We start from the raw sequence: 22,101 nt of genomic DNA on the forward strand, positions 1-22,101 counted from the left end.
GTGGGGGAGCGGAGGGGAGGGTAAAGGGGAAAGAGCAACCAAAGGACTTACATGCAGGCACAGAGGCCTAACCAATGGACACGGACAACGGGGCGGGGGGTGGAGGGTGATGGGACAGGGACAAATATGTAATATCTTAATCAATAAAAAATATATTAAAAAAAAAAGAATATGTGCCTGTTAGACTGGTGAATTTAATGCTCATAAAAGACAGATTAAGCACCATGTCTAAATTCCATATCATGCAAATAGATGAGCCTGGATCCGTGTGTTTCAAGCATGGTTGTGAATTGTTCTGGTTACTTTTAAATGCGAGAAGGCGTGTGTAGTACTCATGGCTGCAGGAAAGCCGTTCTCCCATGTGAAGTTATGAGATCCAGTGTTGAATTCTTGAATGCCCGCCGTGCAGCATGGGACGTCCATCCTTCCACTGCCCCATGATATTGAGTTGTAGTAGGTTTTTGGCTCCTAATTTAGGTCCCCTGAATTGTTTTGTTAAAACCAGATACCTATGCCCGCTGCTCCAGTGTGTGAGAAAAAAAGACCAAGTTGTCTCCAGGGATTTTTTTTTTTTAAATAGGATGAGCAAGGATCACACTTCAGCTTTGCTTTGTGGCTGAGTTAATTATTTTCAGTTCGGGATTCTGAATTTGAAGACCAGGGCACTTGCCCAAATCTGTAGCTGTCAAGATCTAGGCTGTTTCAGTTGGCAGTATTTAAAATGGCAAAGTGTTGCGCTTAAGCAACTTTTAACATTTGCTCTGCCCGACATACTTCCTATGAAAGTATAAGTATCTTCTTGACCTGGTCACTGTAATGTTTCCCCAAGTAAGCAGGAAAGATGGATTAATTGTTGTTTATTGGGTTTTTTAACTGAAGGATGTAGCTAGATGACATTTTGACATGTAAGATATTTATTTTTACATAATTTGAAATGTTCCTTTTGAAATTCTGGGCAGGCAATGTGCCTTCGTTTAGATGGGTGATCTTGCTTAAGCTCAGGCATATCTAAAATTGTGGCTTAAATTCTCATATTACATTGTCAGCCTTCTGGTGTAGATGACTTCCTGGACTGCAGCAGGGGAAGGGCCCAGGCTCTCCTTCAGTGCTGCATAGCGGAGTGTTCTGCTGCTGATTCCTTCAGTAGCTCCTCTTTGTGTTTCTACTCTGTTCTAGGTACCATTCTAAGGGTTGGCAGTATAGTGGCGAGTAAGACCACGTGTTCTTAGAGCTTATACTCTGGCAGTCAGTACTGTCCGGTGATTGGATTTCGTCTCCTGTGCTGCTCAGCCTTCCTCCTGCCACTGCTTCACACACACCTGATATATGGACCATACTGAACTACTCCTCTCTGAGGACATGGCACTTTCCTGTGCCCTTGCTGTTCCCAGTACCCAAAATGTTCTTCCCTGTTTGTTTACCTGGCAAACTCTTCCACTTCGTTTAAGACTCAGCTCAAAGGTTATTTCATCTCTGACTCCCTCCTTCCTCTACCAGGCCATGTAAAGCGCCTTGATTTGAAACCATTGTGGAGATAAATGAATGCCCTTTCCAGAATAGAATGTATACTTCTTAGCTGGGAAAATATGACTTGGAATTTCTGGGCATGCCTCTGTCTCCTCTTCTCCACCTCCAGATGGGTTAGCTGAGTGAGGAGTTAACTTGTGGCGCCATCAAGTGGTTTGGCCAGGCAGTGTGACTTAATCCTGATCTAAATAGTCCAATTTATGCAGAGACAGATATATAAAGGGGGTGGGGTTGTTATAATATAACTAAGTAATTGGGAAATACAAGATCATCTTTGTCTTGAGAAGCTGAACACTTTAGAAGCTTGTGGTCTATATATGCAAACAGTTTTTTAATCCTCACTCTTTTTGTAACCAGGAAGCCTGAGGCACAGCACTGTGAATGGTTTGCTTACGTTCTCCTACTTATTAACAGCAAAGTTTATAGAACTCAGAAGCAGTTGTACACCTGAAATTTATATAATGTTATTAATCAGTGTTACCCCAATAAATTAAAACTCAGAAGCAAAATGGTAAAAAACTAAGGAAGAAAAGTGGTGGTAGCCAAAGGCTGAGAACGAGAAATGTTTATTGTAGAGGGACCAAAGCTGATAGGACAAGCTCAATTGACTATAAATTATAGAGAAAAGTGTTCTCTTTATAAGGGTAAAATGTCAAAAATCTCTTCCTCGGTGGTTCTCTAAATGTTTAGTCGGAGCAGAATCTCTGCTCTTTAGGCTTCTGTGATGCCTTATTTTTAAGGTTCAAAAAGGTACACTTCTGCTGTTTTTAAGACTTTCTTGTCTCAAATTCTGCTTCATTGAGAGATTGACTTATTCGTTTGCTTTGTGCTGCCGTGTGTCTGTCAAGCTGCCTTTAGAGAGAGGCTTCTCTTTTTCTCTCTCTAATGGTGCAAACTTCATATTTCATCAGAATGTTTCTGTCACAGAGCAGTCAAGCATCACTGTGAATTCGGAGTTTGTGGCCTTCCTAATCAATGGCATGTTTTTTTCTGGGGGGTGTTGCCTTTCTAGAGTGTCCTGCCCTTCTTTGTAGCTACGAAACTGGCTAAAATCCGGAAACCATCTTTGACCGTACCCTCTTCAGAGGCATATGTGAAGTCGGCGATGAAAACAGTGGGGTTGAAAACCCGAACCAATGGATACCCGATCCATTCTCTTATGGTAGGTAGATTTCTAAGTCCCAAATCAGCACTTAGGTGTTTTTTCCCCTCCATTGAGTCCCAAAATAATGTGCTAAATTAACATATATATTTATATTGGCTAGACTTACTAATGAGCCATCCGTGTTTTATTTTAAAACCCAAGAACTCTAAAATCTACCTATAAGTTAAAAAAATTATAGTAAAACATAAGATCACGTGTTTTAATTTAGCTCAAACTGTAGGCTGTAATTACATGTCTCCCCATTTCTTTTCCTAGGGTACAATTGTCTGCATGCTGCCTCCTTCGTTATATTTGAAACTGGCCATGCATATGGGCAAGTCCACGCGGGCTCGCTATCTGAAGAAAGCCAAGAAGAACTAAGCGTTGATAACTGCTCTGCGTAGCTCGGCCAGATGCTCCAGCCTCCACGCTCCTCGCGGGCCACCCACCCAGCTCCCAAATCTTCAGGCGTTTTAATAGTTACTAATAAGGCTGAATGTGCCATAATCAGGAAGGAAGCAGGAGCTCCTGACATGTATTCTGGATGCTACCAGCAGCAGATATTGTGTAGTTTAATATAAATGCTCATATCAATTGGATGTAGAACTAATATTAACAAGAACAACTTAATGGGAAGGAGCACAGGTTCAGCAAATCACAGAGGATAGAGTCGGGAATAAGGCCCAACAGTTTCCTCTGGCCCAAAGTGTCAATGACGACTCTTGTATCTTCTCTGAAACGTACTTTAAAAAGTCGTGGCCAGCTCCTCGTTCTTGTTTTTAACAGTTTGAGGGACTGGAGATGAATGGATTTACACGGGGAGGACACACTGCAGTTTGCATAGTTCTTTGTAAGCTTTTCTAAAGGCCTGTCCCCATTTGTATGTTATATGGAACTATCTTTTTCCAAGCAGCTAATGGCAAAAATAATTTGGAGATTTTTTTACACGTGAAGCCTATAAAAATATGCTTTCCTCTAATATTTCTTCTCAGTTTAAATGTATGTAGCTAACTTTAAGGTGTATGGTATGATTTACAAAGGTAAATGGGCCAAAATGTACACTGAGCCAGCCAGCCACCTGTGGTGCCACTAAAACCCTGCCCAGGAAAGTGGCCTGGTGCCCCCGAGGCCTGGTTTCTGTGCTTCAGTAATACTGCTTACATATGTGACAGAGGCTGTTCCTAGAACAGCAGTGACATCAGAGAAGTGGCCTTGCACTTTGAGATTAATACCCTATAAATACTGATATAACTAGTCTTAGAAAGGTGATAGAACTGTGGTGTTGATTAACAGTATATTTCTTTAGTGCTTGAAATTAAGGCCATTGTTACACTGGCTTAATATAAATTAAGGCTTACTTTTATCCGCTATATAACTTGTTTGGGGAAATTGCTAAGCAATAATTCAATGTTGTGAGACATGTCATCTAAAAAGGTGGACCTTTTCGTAGGCTGTGAATCCAAGGCTGAGTTTTAAGCACCAATAAATTAGCACAAAAATTTTTAATTGGGGTATTTAAGTGTTTCTAGATTTTAATTTTATCAGCTAAGGATATAAAAACAGAAAACCAAATTACCATCGTTATATAAAAGACATTTAATAGCATACAAAAAGTGGAAAGAACATAATCTCAGAATAAGGAATACTCATTTAAATGGAATAAAGGCAGCTTTTTTTGAAAAACTTTGTCTTTTTCTTTCATTTTGTTGACACCACAATGACCTGGGCAATATTTCATTTGCCTTCACACGCTGGTTGGTTGGTTGATGGTTATCATGTAGTTATTGCTGGAAAGTTGGCAGAGAGGGGAGGGATTGGCTTACAGGTATACAAAATATTTTTCCTTTTACCCCAGTTGGAAAATTGTTATTTTCTGGCTAGGAAATCCCTTAGCAATCTCAAAACTTCTGAGCTATGGCTTTGATTTCTTCAACTTGGCGAAATTCCTTGTGTATTTGACACTCACGGTTGAAGAGGATGAAATGAAAATCTATGTTTCCAGACACATGAAAGAAAAATTGTACTAAAAGAGAAACAAATACTCTCAAAACCTTCAACATGGTAAAGCATAAATTTGAGACTTATTCTCTATTGACTTGATTGTCTGATATGTGCTGGGTAAGCTTTGAACCCAAAATGCACCGAGTAGGAGACAGTATTGGTTATTTATGTAGAGTACACTCTCCTTACAACATAGGAAGCAAAGTTCAACTTATTGTTCTCGTTGCCCTTTCAGTGGAATAGCGTGGGGGGAATTATCCTGCACACATACTGGTGTGTGCCGTTCTGACCTGTCCTTGTGTCGGTCCCACGTACACTGGGAATAAATAAGTAAATGCTACGGGTGATATTATTAGTCTCCTTTTCCTCAAATGTGGTCCTGCCCTAAAGAGATGAATTCTGAGTTCTCGTTTGATATTTATTGCACTGAAATATGATAGAACTGAACTTCATACAGAGTGAACATTAATCCCGATACCAATACATATGGTGCTGATTCAATGTGGAGGAAAAGATTTATTGTGATAATACCTGGTGAGAATGAAATGAGCTTAAGTGGTATGATAATTCCCTCAGTCTGTTGACATAAAAAATTACCTGAGATTTAGGTGATCCTAGATTCTGCTACTTTGCTCTGTAGTTTTCCAGGGTCAAAACAAAGTATTGAAGCTTTTTTTATTGAATATGTTGGAAACTAAATTTTAAGGACTCATAACTTTGTGACATTCTAATATTTCTAGATTGGCATGTTTATGTCACTCATGCTGCAAGGCACATACATATAGACAGACTTTAAATTCCCTGTGGAAACGTAGATGTTCTTTCTACTGAGATGTGGATGAAACACATTTAGAAGTGGGACACGTGTCTAACATGAACACATATTACAATGTTGTCTACTCTCCTTGTATGCGTGTCATTGAAAAATAAGCAACCTGGGTCCTACCAAAGGTGATCCTGAAAGGATATAAGCAAGCTTGTCTTCCTTGTTACAAAGCTTCCAGGCGTACCACTGTGTGTGTTGATGGGAGTGTCGGTCACGTGCCATGGACTCTTCTGGATGCCGGAGAAACTTCAGCAAGCACAGCGGACAAAACTTCTACCCCGGATACTGCTTACATTTGAGCTGGGAGAAGGGGAGGGAGCAAAGGAGGGAAACAGGCTAAGCAGAAAGAATAATATTAATGTAGCCTGAGTGCCACATGAAGCAGGGCTAGGAGGATGGGGAACCGGTGTGTGTTGGGGTGAGAGGCTTGTGATTATAAGGTACTCGGAGCAGGTTTCAGTGAGGGGTGGCCTTTGAATAGTCTTGAGCAAGCCATTCAGGGACCCGAGGGAAGGGCATTTCAGGAAGGAGAGCATGCCTGGTATGTTCTAAGAAGGGCTAGGAGTATGTACATATTGAAGTATATATTAGGTGATGTGTCTCCTGGAGATTTCAGAGATCTTGCTTTAGTTTAATTACGACTTTCCAGAATTAAATCACCTTTCCATTCTTGGTCATGTTTCACCATCTTTGCACACTGTGGGATGCAGTTTGTTGGTATTTCATTTGGAATTTTTGCATTTATATTTTGGAAATTGTGTTTTTATATGAAGATTATAACTTCATTAAATGAGCTGGGAAGTGTTGCCTACTTTACTATTCTCTGGAAGGTTCTGTAATAAGAATACTCAGGGTTTCTATTTTTTCAGTCAATTTAGAAAACAAAAATTTTTTCTAAGCATTTAGTTATTTCTTTCCAAACTTATTAGCATAAAGTAACTCAAGAAATATTCTTGTTTTTAAGCCTCTGCTGGATATGTACTTTTATTTCCTTTTCTAATATTGTTTGTGCTCCTCACTTTCTTTTCCTTACCATTTTGTCAGAAGTTTGTCTATTGTTGTTTTTTAAATATACATGTTGATTTCAGAGAGGAAGGGAGAGGGAAAGATAGAAACATCAATGATGAGAGAGAATCATCTATTGGGTGCCTCCTACATGTCCCCTACTGGGGATCGAGCCCACAACCTGTGCATGTGCCCTGACTGGGAATTTAACCAAAATCAAACCATGATCTCCTGGTTCATAGGTCTACACTCAAACACTGAACCACACTGGCTGGGCTACTTACTAGTTTTTTATTAAAGAACCAACTTTTGGCTTTGTTGATTCCCTCTGCTCTTTTCTTTTTATGTCCTGCTTTCTGTTATTTTTCTTATTCATAATTTGGGCATGTAATTCATTCATGCTCAATTTTTTTCCTATTTTTACATTGATGTCTAAGACTCTAAATTTATTTGATGATCTTTTGCTATATCCCACAATTGTGTGAGTGCACACAAAAAAAGCACATACACACATTCTTTTTCAGGGCTAATATTTAAAAATTTACATTATGATTTCCTTGAACTATGAATTATTTAGAAATGGTTGTTAGCAGCACAAAATTAAGTTTTTAAAAGCACGAATTTAAATTTTACAAATGTATTTTAAACAAAATTTGTATTGGTGTTTCCATTAATAAGAATTTCACACTGTGTGCATTCTGATGGGATGGACTGAAGATACATTATTTATGTGGTATTCCTGCCACAATATATAACCTGAACCTAACCAAGACGAAATGTCAGAAAAAACTAAATTGAGGGATATTTCACAGAATAACCAGCCTATACTTATCAAACATTTCAAATTAAAGAAAACTAAAGAAATCTGAAAAGTAAATGTAATACATGATCTTGGGTTGGGATCCTGGTTGAGAAAAAAAGTTTTTGTTGTTTTTTTTTTATTACTCCCCAGTTTTAGAAATTTTATGAGACTTACTTTATGGCCAGGTATAGACAAAATTCTAAGTGTACCATATGTGCTTAGAAAATATTTCTGTTAGAGGCCCAGTGCACAAAATTCCTGAAATGGGGGGGTGGTTCCCCTCAGCCCAGCCTGCGCCCTCTCGCAGTCTGGGACCCCTTGAGGGATGTCCACCTGCCGGCTTTAGGCCCAATCCCCCTGGCCTAATTTCCTGATTTCTATGTATTTGTGGCCTAGGGTTTTGTTTTTAAACCCCATAAATTCCCTGTTTTCATTATTTTATACCATCATGCTGGTTTAAAATAAATTATACATTTACCAATTTGTTTATATACCTCTCTTGCATGTCAGATCTCCCTTCTGATGCATGTCACAGTTTAATTGAAATCGTTACTTTTTCTCTGTTGGTGCTATATTGAATGAGTAAAGGTGTGATTTAGAACTGATGGCATCTAACGGTTAATGAAATACCTCCTCAGTCATTGACTTCTGGCTTCCGTTGTTGGTGTTCAGAAGGCAGTGTCAGTACGGCATTCTTTTATAGGTAGAAATAACTCTGGCCACATTTCAGATTTCTTTGGCTTTGTGTTCCTTGGTATCATGACAGTGTATTTAAGTGTTTAAATTTAAGAATTAAAAAAAATGTATCCTACTTGGTTTATACTATGCTTTCTGTGCGTAAGAATACATGTCTTTGGTCTTTTCTGAGAAATTCTCATTGCCTTCGAGTCTCTAGTTATAAATGTCCTATCTTCATTCTGTCTCATAACCTTTCTCACATTTTCCACCTCTCGTTTCCCAAGCTGCATACTGTGCAATTTGTTTACATATATATTCTAGTTCCTTAATTCTCTCTTCATATATTTGTATCTCCTGTTAAAGCAAGTCACTGCTGTTTTCATTGTCACGTTTTAGTCCAGCGGTCGCCAACCGGTGGTCCGTGAGGTCCGAAAGGCTGGCGACCGCTGTTTTAGTTGGGTTCTTGTTTAAATCTGCCCGGTCATTCTTGATAGTTTCATAATGCTTGCTCATTTTTCAAATTCAGTTTTAAAATTTTATGGAGGTGTTGCACACGTGGGCATTTTATATTCCATGTCTGGTGATTCTCATAATCGGAAATTCTTAGGAGTCTAAACCTATTGGTTGTATTTCTCCAGAATCTCATTCAAAGTGGTTTATTTTCTTTTGTGTTGGTATTTTTAAAAAATATATATTTTATTGATTTTTTACAGAGAGGAGGGGAGAGGAATAGAGAGTTAGAAACATCGATGAGAGAGAAACATCGATCAGCTGCCTCCCGCACACTCCCCACTGAGGATGTGCCCACAACCAAGGTATATGCCCTTGACTGGAACCGAACCTGGGATCCTTCAGTCCACAGGCTGATGCTCTATCCACTGAGCCAAACCGGTCAGGGCATTGTGTTGGTATTTTTAGTTTGAAATCCTATTTGATTTTAATCTGGAGAGAGTCCTGAGGGCTAAATTGGGATGTTCCTCTTCAGAGATAAATTTTTTGCTTCTGTCTGTTGGCAGCCTGGGAACTTTACCAACCCAGCACCACTCTCACTCCACTGGAGGTATCTGACTCCATGCAGGAGTCCCAGGCTCAGTTCTCACACCTTGTAATGATTCCGAGTCACTCTCTTGCTCCAAATGCTGGTCCTGTGTTTCCCCCAGGGAGCAACCACTGATTTCTTATTTTCTTACCGCTAACTACTTCTAGCTCTGATTTCATTTTCTTACACTTTTTTCACCCCTTTGCTTTGGTTTATTGTTTTGCCCTTGGAGATATTATTTTGTATGACTCTAGCCTTGCATTAAATTTTATAGAGTAGTTACAGATTCATTTTGTGGGAGTTTGGGTACTTGTTTTACATTTCTTCTAGGTAGGAATTCAGTATCATGTAAGCTAATCGATATATGATAGAACAGAGGGAAAATTTTTAATTTCTGCAGAGAGCAGAGGAGCCATACACACAACTTCAAGCGAGCATTCACAGGGACTTTGTGGCCACTCTTTATGTTTGTTCTAATTTAGCCAGAATTGAGTTGTATATTCAGCCGTACTGCCAGGAGCTTCCATTAAGTTTTCCATCTCTTTTTCTCTCTGTGTTTGGATATTTTCTATTAATTGTCTTTCTTAATAGATTGTATATTTAACTTCTGTTTTAGATTTACAGGAAAATTGAGCAGAAAGTACAGAGAATTCCGATATTCCATACTGTATTATATTGCTACCAACCCTTCACTTTTGAAGTCATTGAAAAACAAAAACAAAAAACAAACACCAGCTATGTGGTCCCAGGAGATGGCTCCATATATCATTCCAGGAGTAGTCCTGTCTTTCCTAATGAGCTCTCACTCTGTCATGTATTTGCATTTGCAGTGGGATGATGGCATCATGGTTCAGTTTATCCCTTTGTAAACCGGGGGCTAATATTTATACACCTACATCATAAGGTCGTTCTGAAAATCAGATCAGCATGTAAGTAATTAGCATAGCATTTGGCAAGCAAGACACTCTCAATAAATGTTAAGTAGTGTTTTATTTGCCACATTTTTATCATTAAGAATGAGTTGATAAATGTTGCCTGCTCTTTTTCAGGGGTAATGTAACCATCAGAATACCTTTGGGCCTTCTGAATGCCAAATACTTTAGAGCCTTGGCATAGCTCCCTGTTCGCCATAAAGCCTTCGTTGATGACTGTAACCTCTAGTGATCTCTCCCGTCCCAGATTTTTGTCTGCTCTCCACAATCCCACACCCAAGTAGGCCGTTGTTTAATTGAGCCTCACATGGTTTACACTGCGGTTTCTGGAAGACTTCATCTCTGGCAGCATCGGCAGTCGTGCTGGGCAGGGAGCAGGAGGAGTTCCTGAGTGGAGTCTGGGAAGCATCCTCTCTCTGCGTTGTTTAAAGTCGGCCAAGACTTGAAAGGCTCCGCACAAACACGCTGCGGAGTTGGCAGGTTCCTGTCCCACCCTCCCTCCTCAAGCTGGGAACCGCTGAGCCTTAGGCCCTGAGACACGGGCGGGGGACTTCCCTCTGCCACACCTTCGCAGAGAGCTATTAGCTTGATGTGCCATTATTTCCCTTGGATTGGGTTTTCTCAGGAATTCAGCAGCAGGCGCTCCACAAGTGGCACATGATTCAAACAGGGAACACTGGGCAAGAGTCTGCTGTGAAAACAGGCAACTGAAAGTAGGCTGCAGTGTGTGACTCGCCCAGAGTCATTTCTAAGAGCTTCCGACACGTAAAATATTGATCAGTTTTGCCATCCAGGGGATGAGATAACTGCTGAGTGGAAAAGGGATCACCTGGAGAAGGCAGGCAGCTGGAAAAGGCAGAACTCTTGAAGGTTCTTGCAAGTTGAAACCAGGCACTGTTAAAAATGCCAACTGCAGGGTTCTGCCCCACACCTGCTGACTCAGAATCTTGATGGGGCCTAAAATCTTCCGTTTTGATACGCATTCCCCAGTGGCTCTGCAGATGGTCTTCCCACCATGTTCTGAGGAACACGGGTTTCAGAGGAGAGGTATGGCAACTGGGCCGGCAAAACCTACTGGGACTTCAGGAGGGAGGCCTCAACGAAGGAAATCCGAGAGTGGCGCTAGAGCAAGGGGCCCAAATCAGAGGCAAAACCAGTTACTTGCAGTTTAAGGCCAACCCAGGGGCAGTCCCTTGCTAGCCCTGATGTCATGATCATACTGAAACGGTCAGGACTCCAAGAGACAGAAACGATATAGTAACTCGAACAGGAATAAAATAAAGAATTATTTACCATCATAAGAAATTACCTACAGGGGAAAACGGGAACTCCAAAAATACCAACATAGTAGATAGAGCAGCCACTTAAAAGTACCTCTAGGTTGGTCTACCTCTAGGTCAAGGCAGAATACAAGGGACGCACAAAGCCGGAAGCACCCTCACCTGCCAGGAAGCACAGACCAAGGCTGTATTTTTCAAGTCATCTGCTCCAGGTGAGGGCTGCACAGGGTTTCCAAGTGTCCTCAGATAAAGAAGGACAAGCTACTTCCACCACCAAGGGAGGCTCAGGGTGACTTGGGTGTTCAAGGTCGTCACTTTCATCCGGGCCCAAGCAGAAGTGCTTGCTTCAAGTTTGGGGATCCCATTCCTTCCCAGTCAATGCCTTAACCTCAGAAGGGAAACTTAACAAGGCTCTAAATTCAAGTAACACTGAAATTCAGCCCACAGAGAGCTGCCAAACACGGCTCACCACCAGGCGTTGCAAAGCCAGCTGAGACCGCACACTGGACTCGGGAAGAGCCCTTTCCTCCTCCATGTCCCTCCAGCGCCCTCTACTGATGAAACTGAACACCCGGCCGGACGGAAAAGGAGACCCGTTCCAGGACCGCGGGCAGGTCAGAGAAGGATGGGTCTGGACTGGAGAATCAGTAAGAACTGGCAACGCACCTCACTTTCATCCCTTCTCCACAGTCACCCCTAATAGAAACAAATCCTGCAAATAGAAATGAGGCCACCCAGGATGCCAGACTGCATCAAGATCATCTTTCTAATAGTACATACTCACATGGATCTAGGATGAGCACCACTTTGCCCAGGACTGCCCTGGCTTTAGCACTTATGAAGCCCTGCATCCTGGGGAAAAAAAACCCAGTCCCAGGTAAACTAGAACAATTGGTCACCCTACATGTGTCCAAAAGGTTTCCAAATGTTCCGTGTATCAGAATCACCTTGGGCACTTGGTAAAAATACAAGCGACTCTGTTAAAGATGCAGTTATTGTAGATGCAAACGGGCTATGCATTAATTTTTGAGAAGTGTTCTACTCGGAGAGCACTTCTTCTAGGGACTCCCCGACCCAGACTTCTTTGTTTCTGTTCCAACACTATTAACCATCAAAAAAGAAAGAAATGACATCCTTTGGAAGATACAGCCAAGGTTCCTGAGCGAAGCAGACACTGACAAATTACTAGTTGATGGGGGTGTGGTCTAAACATTTCCTCTCCTTTCAGCTCCAGGCTAAATCGTTTCTCCTTCAGTGTTACAAGTTATAACAAATAGTGGATGCTGTGAAAATCAGATACATTGATAGGGTATACTGAACTTCCGGCAGGTAAGCAGTAGGAGTCTTATTCTAAAGACTTACAGTGACTCCGCTTCGGTAGATCTTAAAGAATCACTTGCCCTGGCCGGTGTGGCTCCGTTGGCTGGAGCGTCCTTCCGTGAACCCAAAGGCTATCGGTTGATTCCCAGTCAGGGCACACGCCTAGGTTTCCGGTTCCACCCCTGGTCTGGACGCACAGGAGGTGGTGCGAGAGTCATTCGCTAATCGGCCGCCTCCGGCAGGCCCTCCACTGGAGATGGAGCCCGCAACCCCGGCAAGTTCCCTAACCGGAAACCAACCTGGTTCACAGATCGGTGCTCAAGCACCGCGCAAGACGGGCTGGGCAAAATTCAAATCATTTTGCTTAGCACCTGTCCCCCAACTCCCTCGCTTTTCCTCTAGCTGGGCGGAAAAAGAGGCTTGGACGCCTCCAATAGGCGGAGCTGGGGAGTGGTCTCCAGAGGGGCCTTAGTCTCGGAAACACGTCCTCATTCCCCACCTTCGCCACATCCGGGCACCTCGCGGGGATCCCGCTAACCCTCCAACCCCGTGTTCCCCTCCAACCCGGCCCTCTCTTCGGCACCTTCAGATACGCGGCCCTCCCGGAGCCAGGAACGCGGAGCAGCCCGGACGCCAGGTGCTGGCGCCGGAAGCGGCGGCGGCGCGTGACGTAAGAGGAAGTGCCTGACGCCACGGCCTGTGATTGGGAGTTGCTGGGGTCGGTGCTGCACTCTTAAGGTTCCCCGGGCTGCCGGCGGCGAAGCAGGTCCGGTCTGAGCGTTGCTTCCAGGGCGGAGCGCGCCCGGATCGCCGGCAGGTGCGGTCTGTGGTTCACCGGTGGGCGCCCGGGCTGGTGGGGCGGGGACCGCCTCTCAGGCCCTTTCCCCGGCGGCCTCCGGGGCCTCGCAGAACCTCCTGGAAGAGAAGCATCTATTAGACAAAGTTGCTAACCCTTGTTGAGGGCCGGGCGTTCACCCTCCAAGACGTTTAATCTGCATCTCAGTGGTGAGGGAGAGATTGGCGTCCTGTTCACAGAGGAGGAAACAGGCCCCCAAAGGTGAAATCATTCGCCCCAGGTTGTGCAGTTGCGAAGCGGCAGCTCTGAATTCAGAGCGAGTCCTGGCCGACGCCGCAGCTCTTCGCCCCGCTGCGGGGTTCGCCGGCTTGACCTGGGGTGGGAGTCCCGGGGTGGGCGTGGGGGATGGGGTGAGGTAACAGTTTCTGCAGCGTCGTAAGTTCGCCAGGTCTGCGAGGGGCCCCGGAATCTGTATTTTCAACATCGGTCCCCTGACACGTAATAGCAGATTGCTGCCCCGAGAGCCGAGCAAGAACTGTAGCTAATTGTCGTGTTAAGCTTTTAAGGCCTCGGTTGAGGGAAAATGTCAAACCAGGGCTTCCTCCACACGTCTTGTGGGACTGGAGAGTTGGTATTTTGGGGCAAATGACAGCCTCTATCATCTCCCCACGTAGTAAATGAGAAGAGTTGCATATTTGTTACCTGGGGAATTTGTTAAACATTCGGATTTCTGGGCGCCCAGCCCAGCTCAGCTGTCCTGAATCAGAAGGTGTGTGTGGGCGGGGGGGGGGGGGGGCTGGTATTCCGTAGGCTAAACAGGCTATGAAATGAGCTTGTTACCTTCGAGAACCTGCGGTGAGAAGCTTTTTAGATAGGCTCATAAAGAAATGGATCATAGTTTCAAAACACGCCCAAGCCTCCCTGGTGTTGGTAGGTCTGCATGCTCCTGTATGTGCTGTGAACTAAAACTTTATTGGTGAAAATGCCAAAGTAATATGACATTACTGGCCATTATGAGGTGGAGTCTTCAATTAGCTGGAGACTGGAACGATACAATTTGAATAGTAATACATCTGCTATTGACTTCTTGAGTGACGTCAGTGAGGCACTTAACCTTGTGGTCCTCTTAAGTGTCTCCTACAAGGCTTATTACACTTGTATCCATCCTGCATCAAATCTTCTAACAGGTCACTGTTTTTGTTTTTTGGTTTTTTTTAAAAAAAATATTTTTTAGTTTTTTTTAGAGAGACAGGAAGGGAGAAAGAGAAAGGGAAACATCGATGTGAGAGAGGAACATCAATCAGTTGCCACCCATATGTGCCCTGACTGGGGATTGAACTTGCAACCTAGGTATGTGCCCGACTGAGAATCAAACCTGCAGCCTTTTGGTGGAGGGGATGACGCTCCAACCACCTGAAACTTCTGGCCAGGGCAAGGCCGTGGATGTTTGTAACGAGCTTCGAGGGAAGTTTGATGCAACCAGTGTTACAGGATATGGAAATGTGTTCGGAAACTGAGTCTTAGCTTATTTCTCAGTTTCCAGGTAGGTGGGGTATCAGTTTCCTTAACTTCTGCTCTGGGGACTCATAAGAGTAATGTCGTTTATAATCCTAGTTTTAGAATTTCTTGATGTGCAATGTAAATGAAGGGAAGGTACTATAATAAGATTGCAAGAGGTAATCTTATTATAAGATTAAGTCACCCTAAAAGGTAAACCTTGACACCAGCAGCCCTAAGTGATTTAGTAGGCTCTTTGATTGAGATGTCGTGATGCCAGAAGTTGGTTTTATATAGAAGCTCTGATTGCTGTTGAGCAATCTCTTCTGCCTGAAAAGACTATAGTTAACCCTTTAGTAGTATAAGTTCTCACAACCCCTATTAAAAGCATGTGTGTGTGTGTGTGTGTTTTTAAACAGGTAACCATTGTGCGGTTCATGTCAGCAATGAAATCGTCTGAAAGCTAAGAGCAGAAGCCTTTTTGGTCAACATGGAGGACAAGAGACGGCGAGCCCGCGTGCAGGGAGCCTGGGCCGGCTCAGCCAAGAGCCAGGCCGTTGCTCAGCCAGGCAAGAACCAGTGGGGACCCTTGCGTGTAAACGTGGACAGCTGTCATCCTCTTTTCTTTATATCCCTCTGGCTTATAATGGACTCCCATTTCGATGTTAAAGAATTATTTGAAATGTAGCTGGTATTTTCTCTGAATTTGTTGATGGTGAGCTAAGGGTTGATCTTTAGTGTTTCTCCCGTTTAGTCACTACACCCAGACCTTGCAGTGGGTGTGTTGAGGTCTTCGGTAGATGTTACTAATTAATTTGTAGATGTCACGGAGGTCACCTCTAAGTGGATTTCATTGGTCCTTGCTCAGTAGGAGGTGATGAGAGCAGACTTTTCTCTCTCTTGCTTCAGCTACCACTGCTAAGAGCCATCTCCACCAGAGCCCTGGTCAGACCTGGACGAACAAGGAGCATCATTTGTCAGACAAACAGTTTGTATTCAAAGAACCCCAGCAGGTAAATTCCTGTTTCTCCTTCAACAGTAACAGATTGTTTATAAGTTATATTCACGTGGTAGACACTCAAATAAGTAGTGACTGAATAAATTCACTAATAAAAGGAGAGTTAAAGGACTATAATATTGAAGTGGAGAATATCAATTTCTTAGTATGTCTGAGAATTCTTTGTCATCCTCCCCCAAATTATGGGCATGTATAAGTCCCTTTTTTTTTTGGCACGTAGGCTATACATGATTAGAGGTTAGAGGTTGCAGCATGGCTAGAGCTTTCATTGATTATCTAAGTTCTAACAGTCCTAAAACCATGCTGTCTTTGGTGCTCACGCAGCAAATGTCTCTGATTGGATTGAAATTTCAGCAAGTACAATGCTTGATAGTTTAGCTTTTTTTCCAATGGAAAAATGTATGAAACAGTGAAGATTGACTGTTTTTAATAATAAGGGAGAAAGCTAAATATCAGGCATCATGCTATAGCAGTGATTTTCAACCTTTTTTATCTGATGGAACATGTAAACTAATTACTAAAATTCTTTAGCACACCAGAAAGTATAACTTTTGCCTATCTGACATTTAAAAAGGTATAATTTTGATTGGTTTACCAAAAAGAAAGTTTTTATCCATCTTTTTTTCTCCAATGTGACTTTTTAAAGAATCAGTTGCCTATACTTGTATATAGGAGTTCTGGTACCAAGAATTAACCAATCAGACGCAACCTGATTATGTGACATAACCAATAAGATGCAACCCTGTTATATGACCTATATATTTATGGTTCAGACAGGGCATTCACACTGGATAGCTGTTGTTGTGTTGGCCGTTGTCATTTTCTTATTTGACAATCTAAGACAAAAGAGGTCAGTGCCCCTGACTAAAGAGTCAGGTATTGCGTGTTTTAAAAATTCTTGTGGCACATCGATTGAAAATTGTGGTATTCTAGTAATGATTTTATAAATGATTAAAACCCCTTACTTGATAGAATATCTTCTGTTTTAAAAAATCTCCTGGAAAGGTTTTCCTAATGCTGGCTATTAGGAAAATGGATTAATTCCAATCGCATCACCTTTTTTTTTTTAAAAAAATATATTTTACTGATTTTTTACAGAGAGGACAGGAGAGGTATAGAGAGTTAGAAACATCCATCAGCTGCCTCCTACACACCCCCTACTGGGGATGTGCTCACAACCAAGATACATGCCCTTGACCGGAATTGAACCTGGGACCTTTCAGTCTGCAGGCAGACGCTCTATCCACTGAGCCAAACCGGTTAGGGTGATCGCATTGCCTTTTAACTCTCACTAGTAACTACGAAGAGCAGAAACCAGGGTTTCTGGTGGGATAGTAAGAGTTTGGAGTAAAAAAAGGATAGTTTTGAACCTGATTTATTTTGACTAGAATGAAAGGATATGGTAATCCTGCTAGTTCAGCCTCACTGAGGATGAGGAGCCATTCCACAGTAAGATCTGTCTGTTTCCTTGCAGGTGGTGCGCACAGCCCCAGAGCCGCGAGTGATCGAGTAAGTAATTTGCTGCCTTCCTCTAGCTCTGCGGTTCTCAACCTGTGGGTCGCGACCCCTTTGGGGGTCGAACAACCCTTTCACAGGGGTTGCCTAAGACCATCCTTCATATCAGATATTTACATTATGATTCATAACAGTAGCAACATGACAGTTATGAAGTAGCAACGAAAATAATTTTATGGTTGGGTCACAATATGAGGAACTGTATTTAAAGGGCCAGAAGGTTGAGAACCACTGCTCTAACTATTGTCGCACTGAAATGGAGAGCCTAGGATTGTTCCCTCACCCTGGTTTTTCCGTCTGGAAGAGATAACAGCTCAGTTAGTGTCTTAATTTTAGGCTGGGATATTCCTATCTCGGATGTCTTTAAGCTGGGTCTTTTGAGAAGCCTTTCTGGATTTACTGATGGTGTGGAAAATGCAACCAGATAGTCTACGTTAAATTCTGACTGGTGTAGATTTCCTGACCCTACTTCACTAATATGACTGCAGATAGTAAGCTAAAATATCTCCTAGGTTAAGATGGGGTGTGGGGAATTACTTTTCCTGAGTCATTGAAACATGGCTCTTTGAGAAGCCTTTAGGTACCATTTTACTAGCAATGCTTATGAAAGCTGCTAGAAATCTAGATGACCCTACAGTCTATTTCTTAAAACTACATAATTGTTTCAGAGCAAGTAAATGATAGTAAACATTCCATTCCTCTTATATTAATGTGTCTAAAATGTTCTTTTAAAAAATTGTTAAAGATGCTTTGACTGCTCTTTTCCTGCTTTTCAATTTCCATCTGATGTACTTAAATTGTCAGTCAAAAGGATCCTTTTATTTTAGCAGTTTAGCATTATGCTTATGTTATTGCTCATGAGCAGTCTGTTAAGCTGTTTGGCTGTTAAAGGTTGACTTATAAATCTTAGAAATATTTTAAACTAACACAAATGTCATCACCCTTTCTGAAAGGGTATGTTTTTGTGGGCTTGCGACTAGTTAGCTATGTAACTAGTCCTTAGGTAAGTTATTGTCATCTCTTTGGGCTTTAGTCTCCTTGTCTGTAATATTAAGTGTTTTGACTACTTAATCTCGTAAGGCCCAGTCTAGTAGCTCTGACAGTCTTTGATTGTTTTACAAATGCCAGTGTGATATTGTCTCCATTGGTGATAAAGAGAATAAATAAAACCATGAAACCTGTTACAAAATGGGCAATTCTGAGTTTGGAAGTCAGGAGCAAAGTGACAGAACTGATTGCTATTTAACCCTAGGGCTTGTTAATTTTGGTTATCTAAAGTTAGTTGTGCTGGATTTTTTTAATAGCCAGAAGTGTGGCTCACATTTAAAGTGAGCCAGCTTCTAAATGTGGCCCAAAATATATCACATAGCAACATTGTATTCACACTCTGGGAATTCACACACAACACGTTTAGAAATGTGATCAATACTGTATATGTAACAATAGTTCTGCTACATTCTGGTTCAGAGGAACTCACACATCTACCTAAGAACCTGCTCAGAGATTGTGAACTGCTCACTCACATGGCAGAGGGGTGTGTGAAAACTGTCCCTTCACATTATGCTCAGTAACGTACCTTTCCGAGAAGGATCTGACACAGTTATCTGGATAGAGGCACCTATCCAGTCGGGAATACTTCTCTTACGTGGACCTCGCCACCCTGCACATATGCAGCAGTTTTGTACTGTTGCAAACTTGATTAAATTCAGTTAGTTTTTATTGCTCAACTACTATGTGCTAGGTGCTGGGAAACAGAGTAATAACCCATTTCTTGCCTCTCAGTAGCCCACAGTCTAGTAAATGCAATGCACATGTGACCAGGTACATTGTAATCCTGTGTATCATGAAACAGTAGATTTGTATGTAAGGTCTTTCAGTAGCACAGAGGACGAGATGTTAACATTTGGGTGGACTAAAGGTCAGGAAGGTGATGCTGAGCTGAAACGTGGTGGTGTAGTCAGGAGAGTCCGGGCAATAAAGTTGGTCGAGCTATCAGGAGGTGGAGTCAGGTCACAGGGACGTTCCATGCAATGCTGACAAGTGGATGGGAGCCTTGAAGGACTTTAATCAGCGGAGGAACCTCATTAGACATGTATCTGAAAGCAACAGATGCACACAGCCCTTGCTACCTCTTAGATGCATCTCTCTTCCAGGGTTTCCAAAGGAGCGCTCTATTTGGCACTATTTTGGCCTAAATTATGGGTGAATAGAAAGGGGTAGGACCAGAGTTTGTTATTACAGCCTTCATCTCGTGGTCTGATCTTGCCGGATCTGTTCCCAATGCCATTATTTCAGTGGTAGAGAAGGTGAAGCTGTTCTTGCCCTCATTGTTAAATGACTTTGGTGAGCCAGGACTTTGAGAATCCAAAGGACAGCGCTTTCATTGGGTGGAGGGTATTGTTTTGTTTGATACTAACAGGTCTGTCTTCTTTGTTTCTTTGTTTCTTTAGCAAAGAGGGTGTATATGAAATTAGCCAGTCACCCACAGGCATATCTCGGTAAGTGACATTAATCAATGCATAAGTGTACTCATTGTCACTATAAAATAATGAGGCATTTAAAGCAAAATATATCAGAACTTACATATCTAAATTAATTGCTTAGAAGTCTCTGTAATTACTCAGTGGCACTGCCATTCTTATAACCCTTTCTGGAACCTCCCTTTTAAAGCAAGTTTAACAGTCACACAAGGAAACCAGTTGCATTATTTTGGTCACATCTCATTGTTAACCAGGTATGGCTTAAGGTGAGCTTTGGCTCTTTCAAAATATCAAATGCATCTTCAAAGAATAAAAAAGTTCAAGAAAATGTCCCAAGGGCTTTCAGAACACTCCTTAAGAAGGATCTCCAAAATGATTTGAAGTGACTTAGCAGTGTTGAAATAAGTGTATGTACAGTGAGAGAAAGAACCATCATTTGGATATTTTAATTTCAATGTAATCATAAGTTATTGTTTCCCCTACAATTGGCACAGTATCAGAAGAATACCAGTTGTTAAAATGACACAGGGCCAGGCTTACTTTACTTTTCAGCAACCCTCTGAGGTGGATATGAACTTCATGTTACAGGTTATAAAAACCAAGGTTCAGAGGTTAAATAACTTGCCCAAGGTTTCACAGCTAAGCAGTGCTGGAGCAACATTTGAACCATGTCTATAAGAGCCCTTATGAATCCCTTTATCCTTCATGCTGCTTTTATTTGTCTTAACACAAGTTTATTTTACATCTGAGCATCGTGACCTGGGTGATGCTGGGCTCTGCTTGCTATGGGAGGTGTGGTGTGATGATTTCGTCTCCCCATGAAAGGAGGCATCATCCAGCTTAGTTCACTCTGCTGACAGAGTCTGCAACCCGTCTTTTTTGTGTTGTTTCGTTACTGATGGTTCTTTCTGCTTCAAGGGTGTGTTTGTATCCTGGCTTTGTTGACTTAAGAGAAGCCGACTGGGTATTGGAGCAGCTTTGTCGGGACGTTCCCTGGAAACAGAGGACCGGCATCAGAGAGGGTGAGTGGATCTCTGAGATTGCAGCTGTTGCCGCCTGCCTCACTTTCTGGAGTGTTTTCCCACACGTTGCCTCTTTTCTCCACAGCTATCTTAAATAAAGATTCGAAGCCTACCAGGCCGCAAGGATGCGTAAAAGTTAGCCAGTCAGAGAAAGGGGACAGAGGAGGAACAGGTGGTACTCAGAACATGGCAGGAGAACGGGGTGGGCGGGAGTTCAAGGAACCAGAGCGTTTGGGTTGGCCGAACTGTGGCTGACACGCTCACCTCCCTTTGCGTTTGTTCACTACCTTTATTCCATCACATGGCGCAGTGTCCCTCTTTCTTCATAGAAACTTCCAGGGCTTTCTATTTTTTTTCTGATTCTACTCGGCATACGTTTTTTCACAATCCTTCTTACTGGCTTTTTAGTTTCTTGTTTCACTGGAAGAGTCCCGTATCCTGTAGCTTCAGCTGTTCTCTCCTGAGCTTGTTAAGATTACCTGCCTTGGAGACTGCTCTGTGGTCAGCCACAAGCTACTAAAGCACCTGTAGTACCCGAGAGGGCCACTGAGGGGCATCTGTGCTCTCATACAATTTCTTTCTGGCAAATCAAGTGAATTTAAATTTTCTGTAAAAAAAAGGCAAAGTATACTGGCTTCATTTGACTCAAACATCAGAACAACTCAGCTCTCTCTCCTCACTCCCAGCAGTTTCTATAGCAGGGCTTTTGGTGACAGACTTGCCTTTGATTACAGACTTTGTTATACAAAGTAATTGTTAATTTTAAGCAAAATACAGTAATTTTCTAGTCCTTAGTTTTCAGATCTGTGAAATGGAGCTAATAATAATAATACCTACCTTATAAGGTTGTTGTGATAATTAAATGAGATAATGCATGGTAAGTACTTACCAGAATGGCTGGTACATAGTAAGCCTTCAATGAATGTTAGCTGCTTTTACTATTATTGTTCTTTTTTTTTTTAATTTTTATTAACTTTTTACAGAGAGGAAGGGAGAGAGATAGTTAGAAACATCAATGAGAGAGAAACATCGATCAGCTGCCTCCTGCACATCTCCCACTGGGGATGTGCCCGCAATCCAGGTACATGCCTTTGACCGGAATCGAACCTGGGACCCTTCAGTCTGCAGGCCGAAGCTCTATCCACTGAGCCAAACCGGTTAGGGCCATCGCATGGATTTTTATCTATTATATATTTATTTGTTAATATCAATTTAAACT

At 42.3% G+C, this 22,101-nt stretch overlaps 2 protein-coding genes and 1 long non-coding RNA gene across 16 annotated transcripts in view; 2 read left to right on the plus strand and 1 right to left on the minus strand.

The window, feature by feature from the left end:
• HSD17B12 (hydroxysteroid (17-beta) dehydrogenase 12) overlaps window positions 1-4,347 on the plus strand; it is a 134,320-nt gene extending 129,973 nt beyond the window's left edge. For all 5 annotated transcript variants that reach the window (XM_015569495.1, XM_015569494.1, XM_006772241.2 and 2 more), the window contains 2 exons: window positions 2,540-2,689; window positions 2,948-4,347. In XM_015569495.1, coding sequence (XP_015424981.1) covers window positions 2,540-2,689; window positions 2,948-3,052 — 255 coding nt within the window. In that variant the 3' untranslated portion in view covers window positions 3,053-4,347. The remainder of the gene's footprint in view (window positions 1-2,539; window positions 2,690-2,947) is intronic.
• LOC102766763 lies at window positions 4,253-13,286 on the minus strand. 2 transcript variants are annotated; one of them, XR_436087.2, is made up of 2 exons: window positions 13,138-13,286; window positions 4,253-5,798 (listed from the first exon to the last, which is right to left on the minus strand). It is a non-coding gene; the product is annotated as an uncharacterized LOC102766763 (long non-coding RNA). The 2 variants fall into 2 exon arrangements; XR_001515261.1 differs by lacking the exon at window positions 13,138-13,286 and adding an exon at window positions 12,597-13,129.
• A 1-nt stretch (window position 13,287) lies between these two features.
• The window catches only part of ALKBH3 (alkB homolog 3, alpha-ketoglutarate-dependent dioxygenase), a 109,030-nt gene continuing 100,216 nt past the window's right edge, over window positions 13,288-22,101 (plus strand). For 4 of the 9 annotated variants that reach the window (XM_015569505.1, XM_015569501.1, XM_015569504.1 and 1 more), the window contains exons 1-6: window positions 13,318-13,611; window positions 15,267-15,416; window positions 15,757-15,860; window positions 17,340-17,374; window positions 19,831-19,878; window positions 20,779-20,882. In XM_015569505.1, coding sequence (XP_015424991.1) covers window positions 15,338-15,416; window positions 15,757-15,860; window positions 17,340-17,374; window positions 19,831-19,878; window positions 20,779-20,882 — 370 coding nt within the window. In that variant the 5' untranslated portion in view covers window positions 13,318-13,611; window positions 15,267-15,337. Of the gene's footprint in view, window positions 13,612-15,266; window positions 15,417-15,756; window positions 15,861-17,339; window positions 17,375-19,830; window positions 19,879-20,778; window positions 20,883-22,101 lie in introns of all 9 variants that reach the window. The other 5 variants (XM_015569499.1, XM_015569497.1, XM_015569502.1 and 2 more) reach the window with 5 other exon arrangements.

Source organism: Myotis davidii, unplaced genomic scaffold (assembly GCF_000327345.1).
Source record: "Myotis davidii unplaced genomic scaffold, ASM32734v1 scaffold265, whole genome shotgun sequence".
NCBI lineage: Eukaryota > Metazoa > Chordata > Mammalia > Chiroptera > Vespertilionidae > Myotis > Myotis davidii.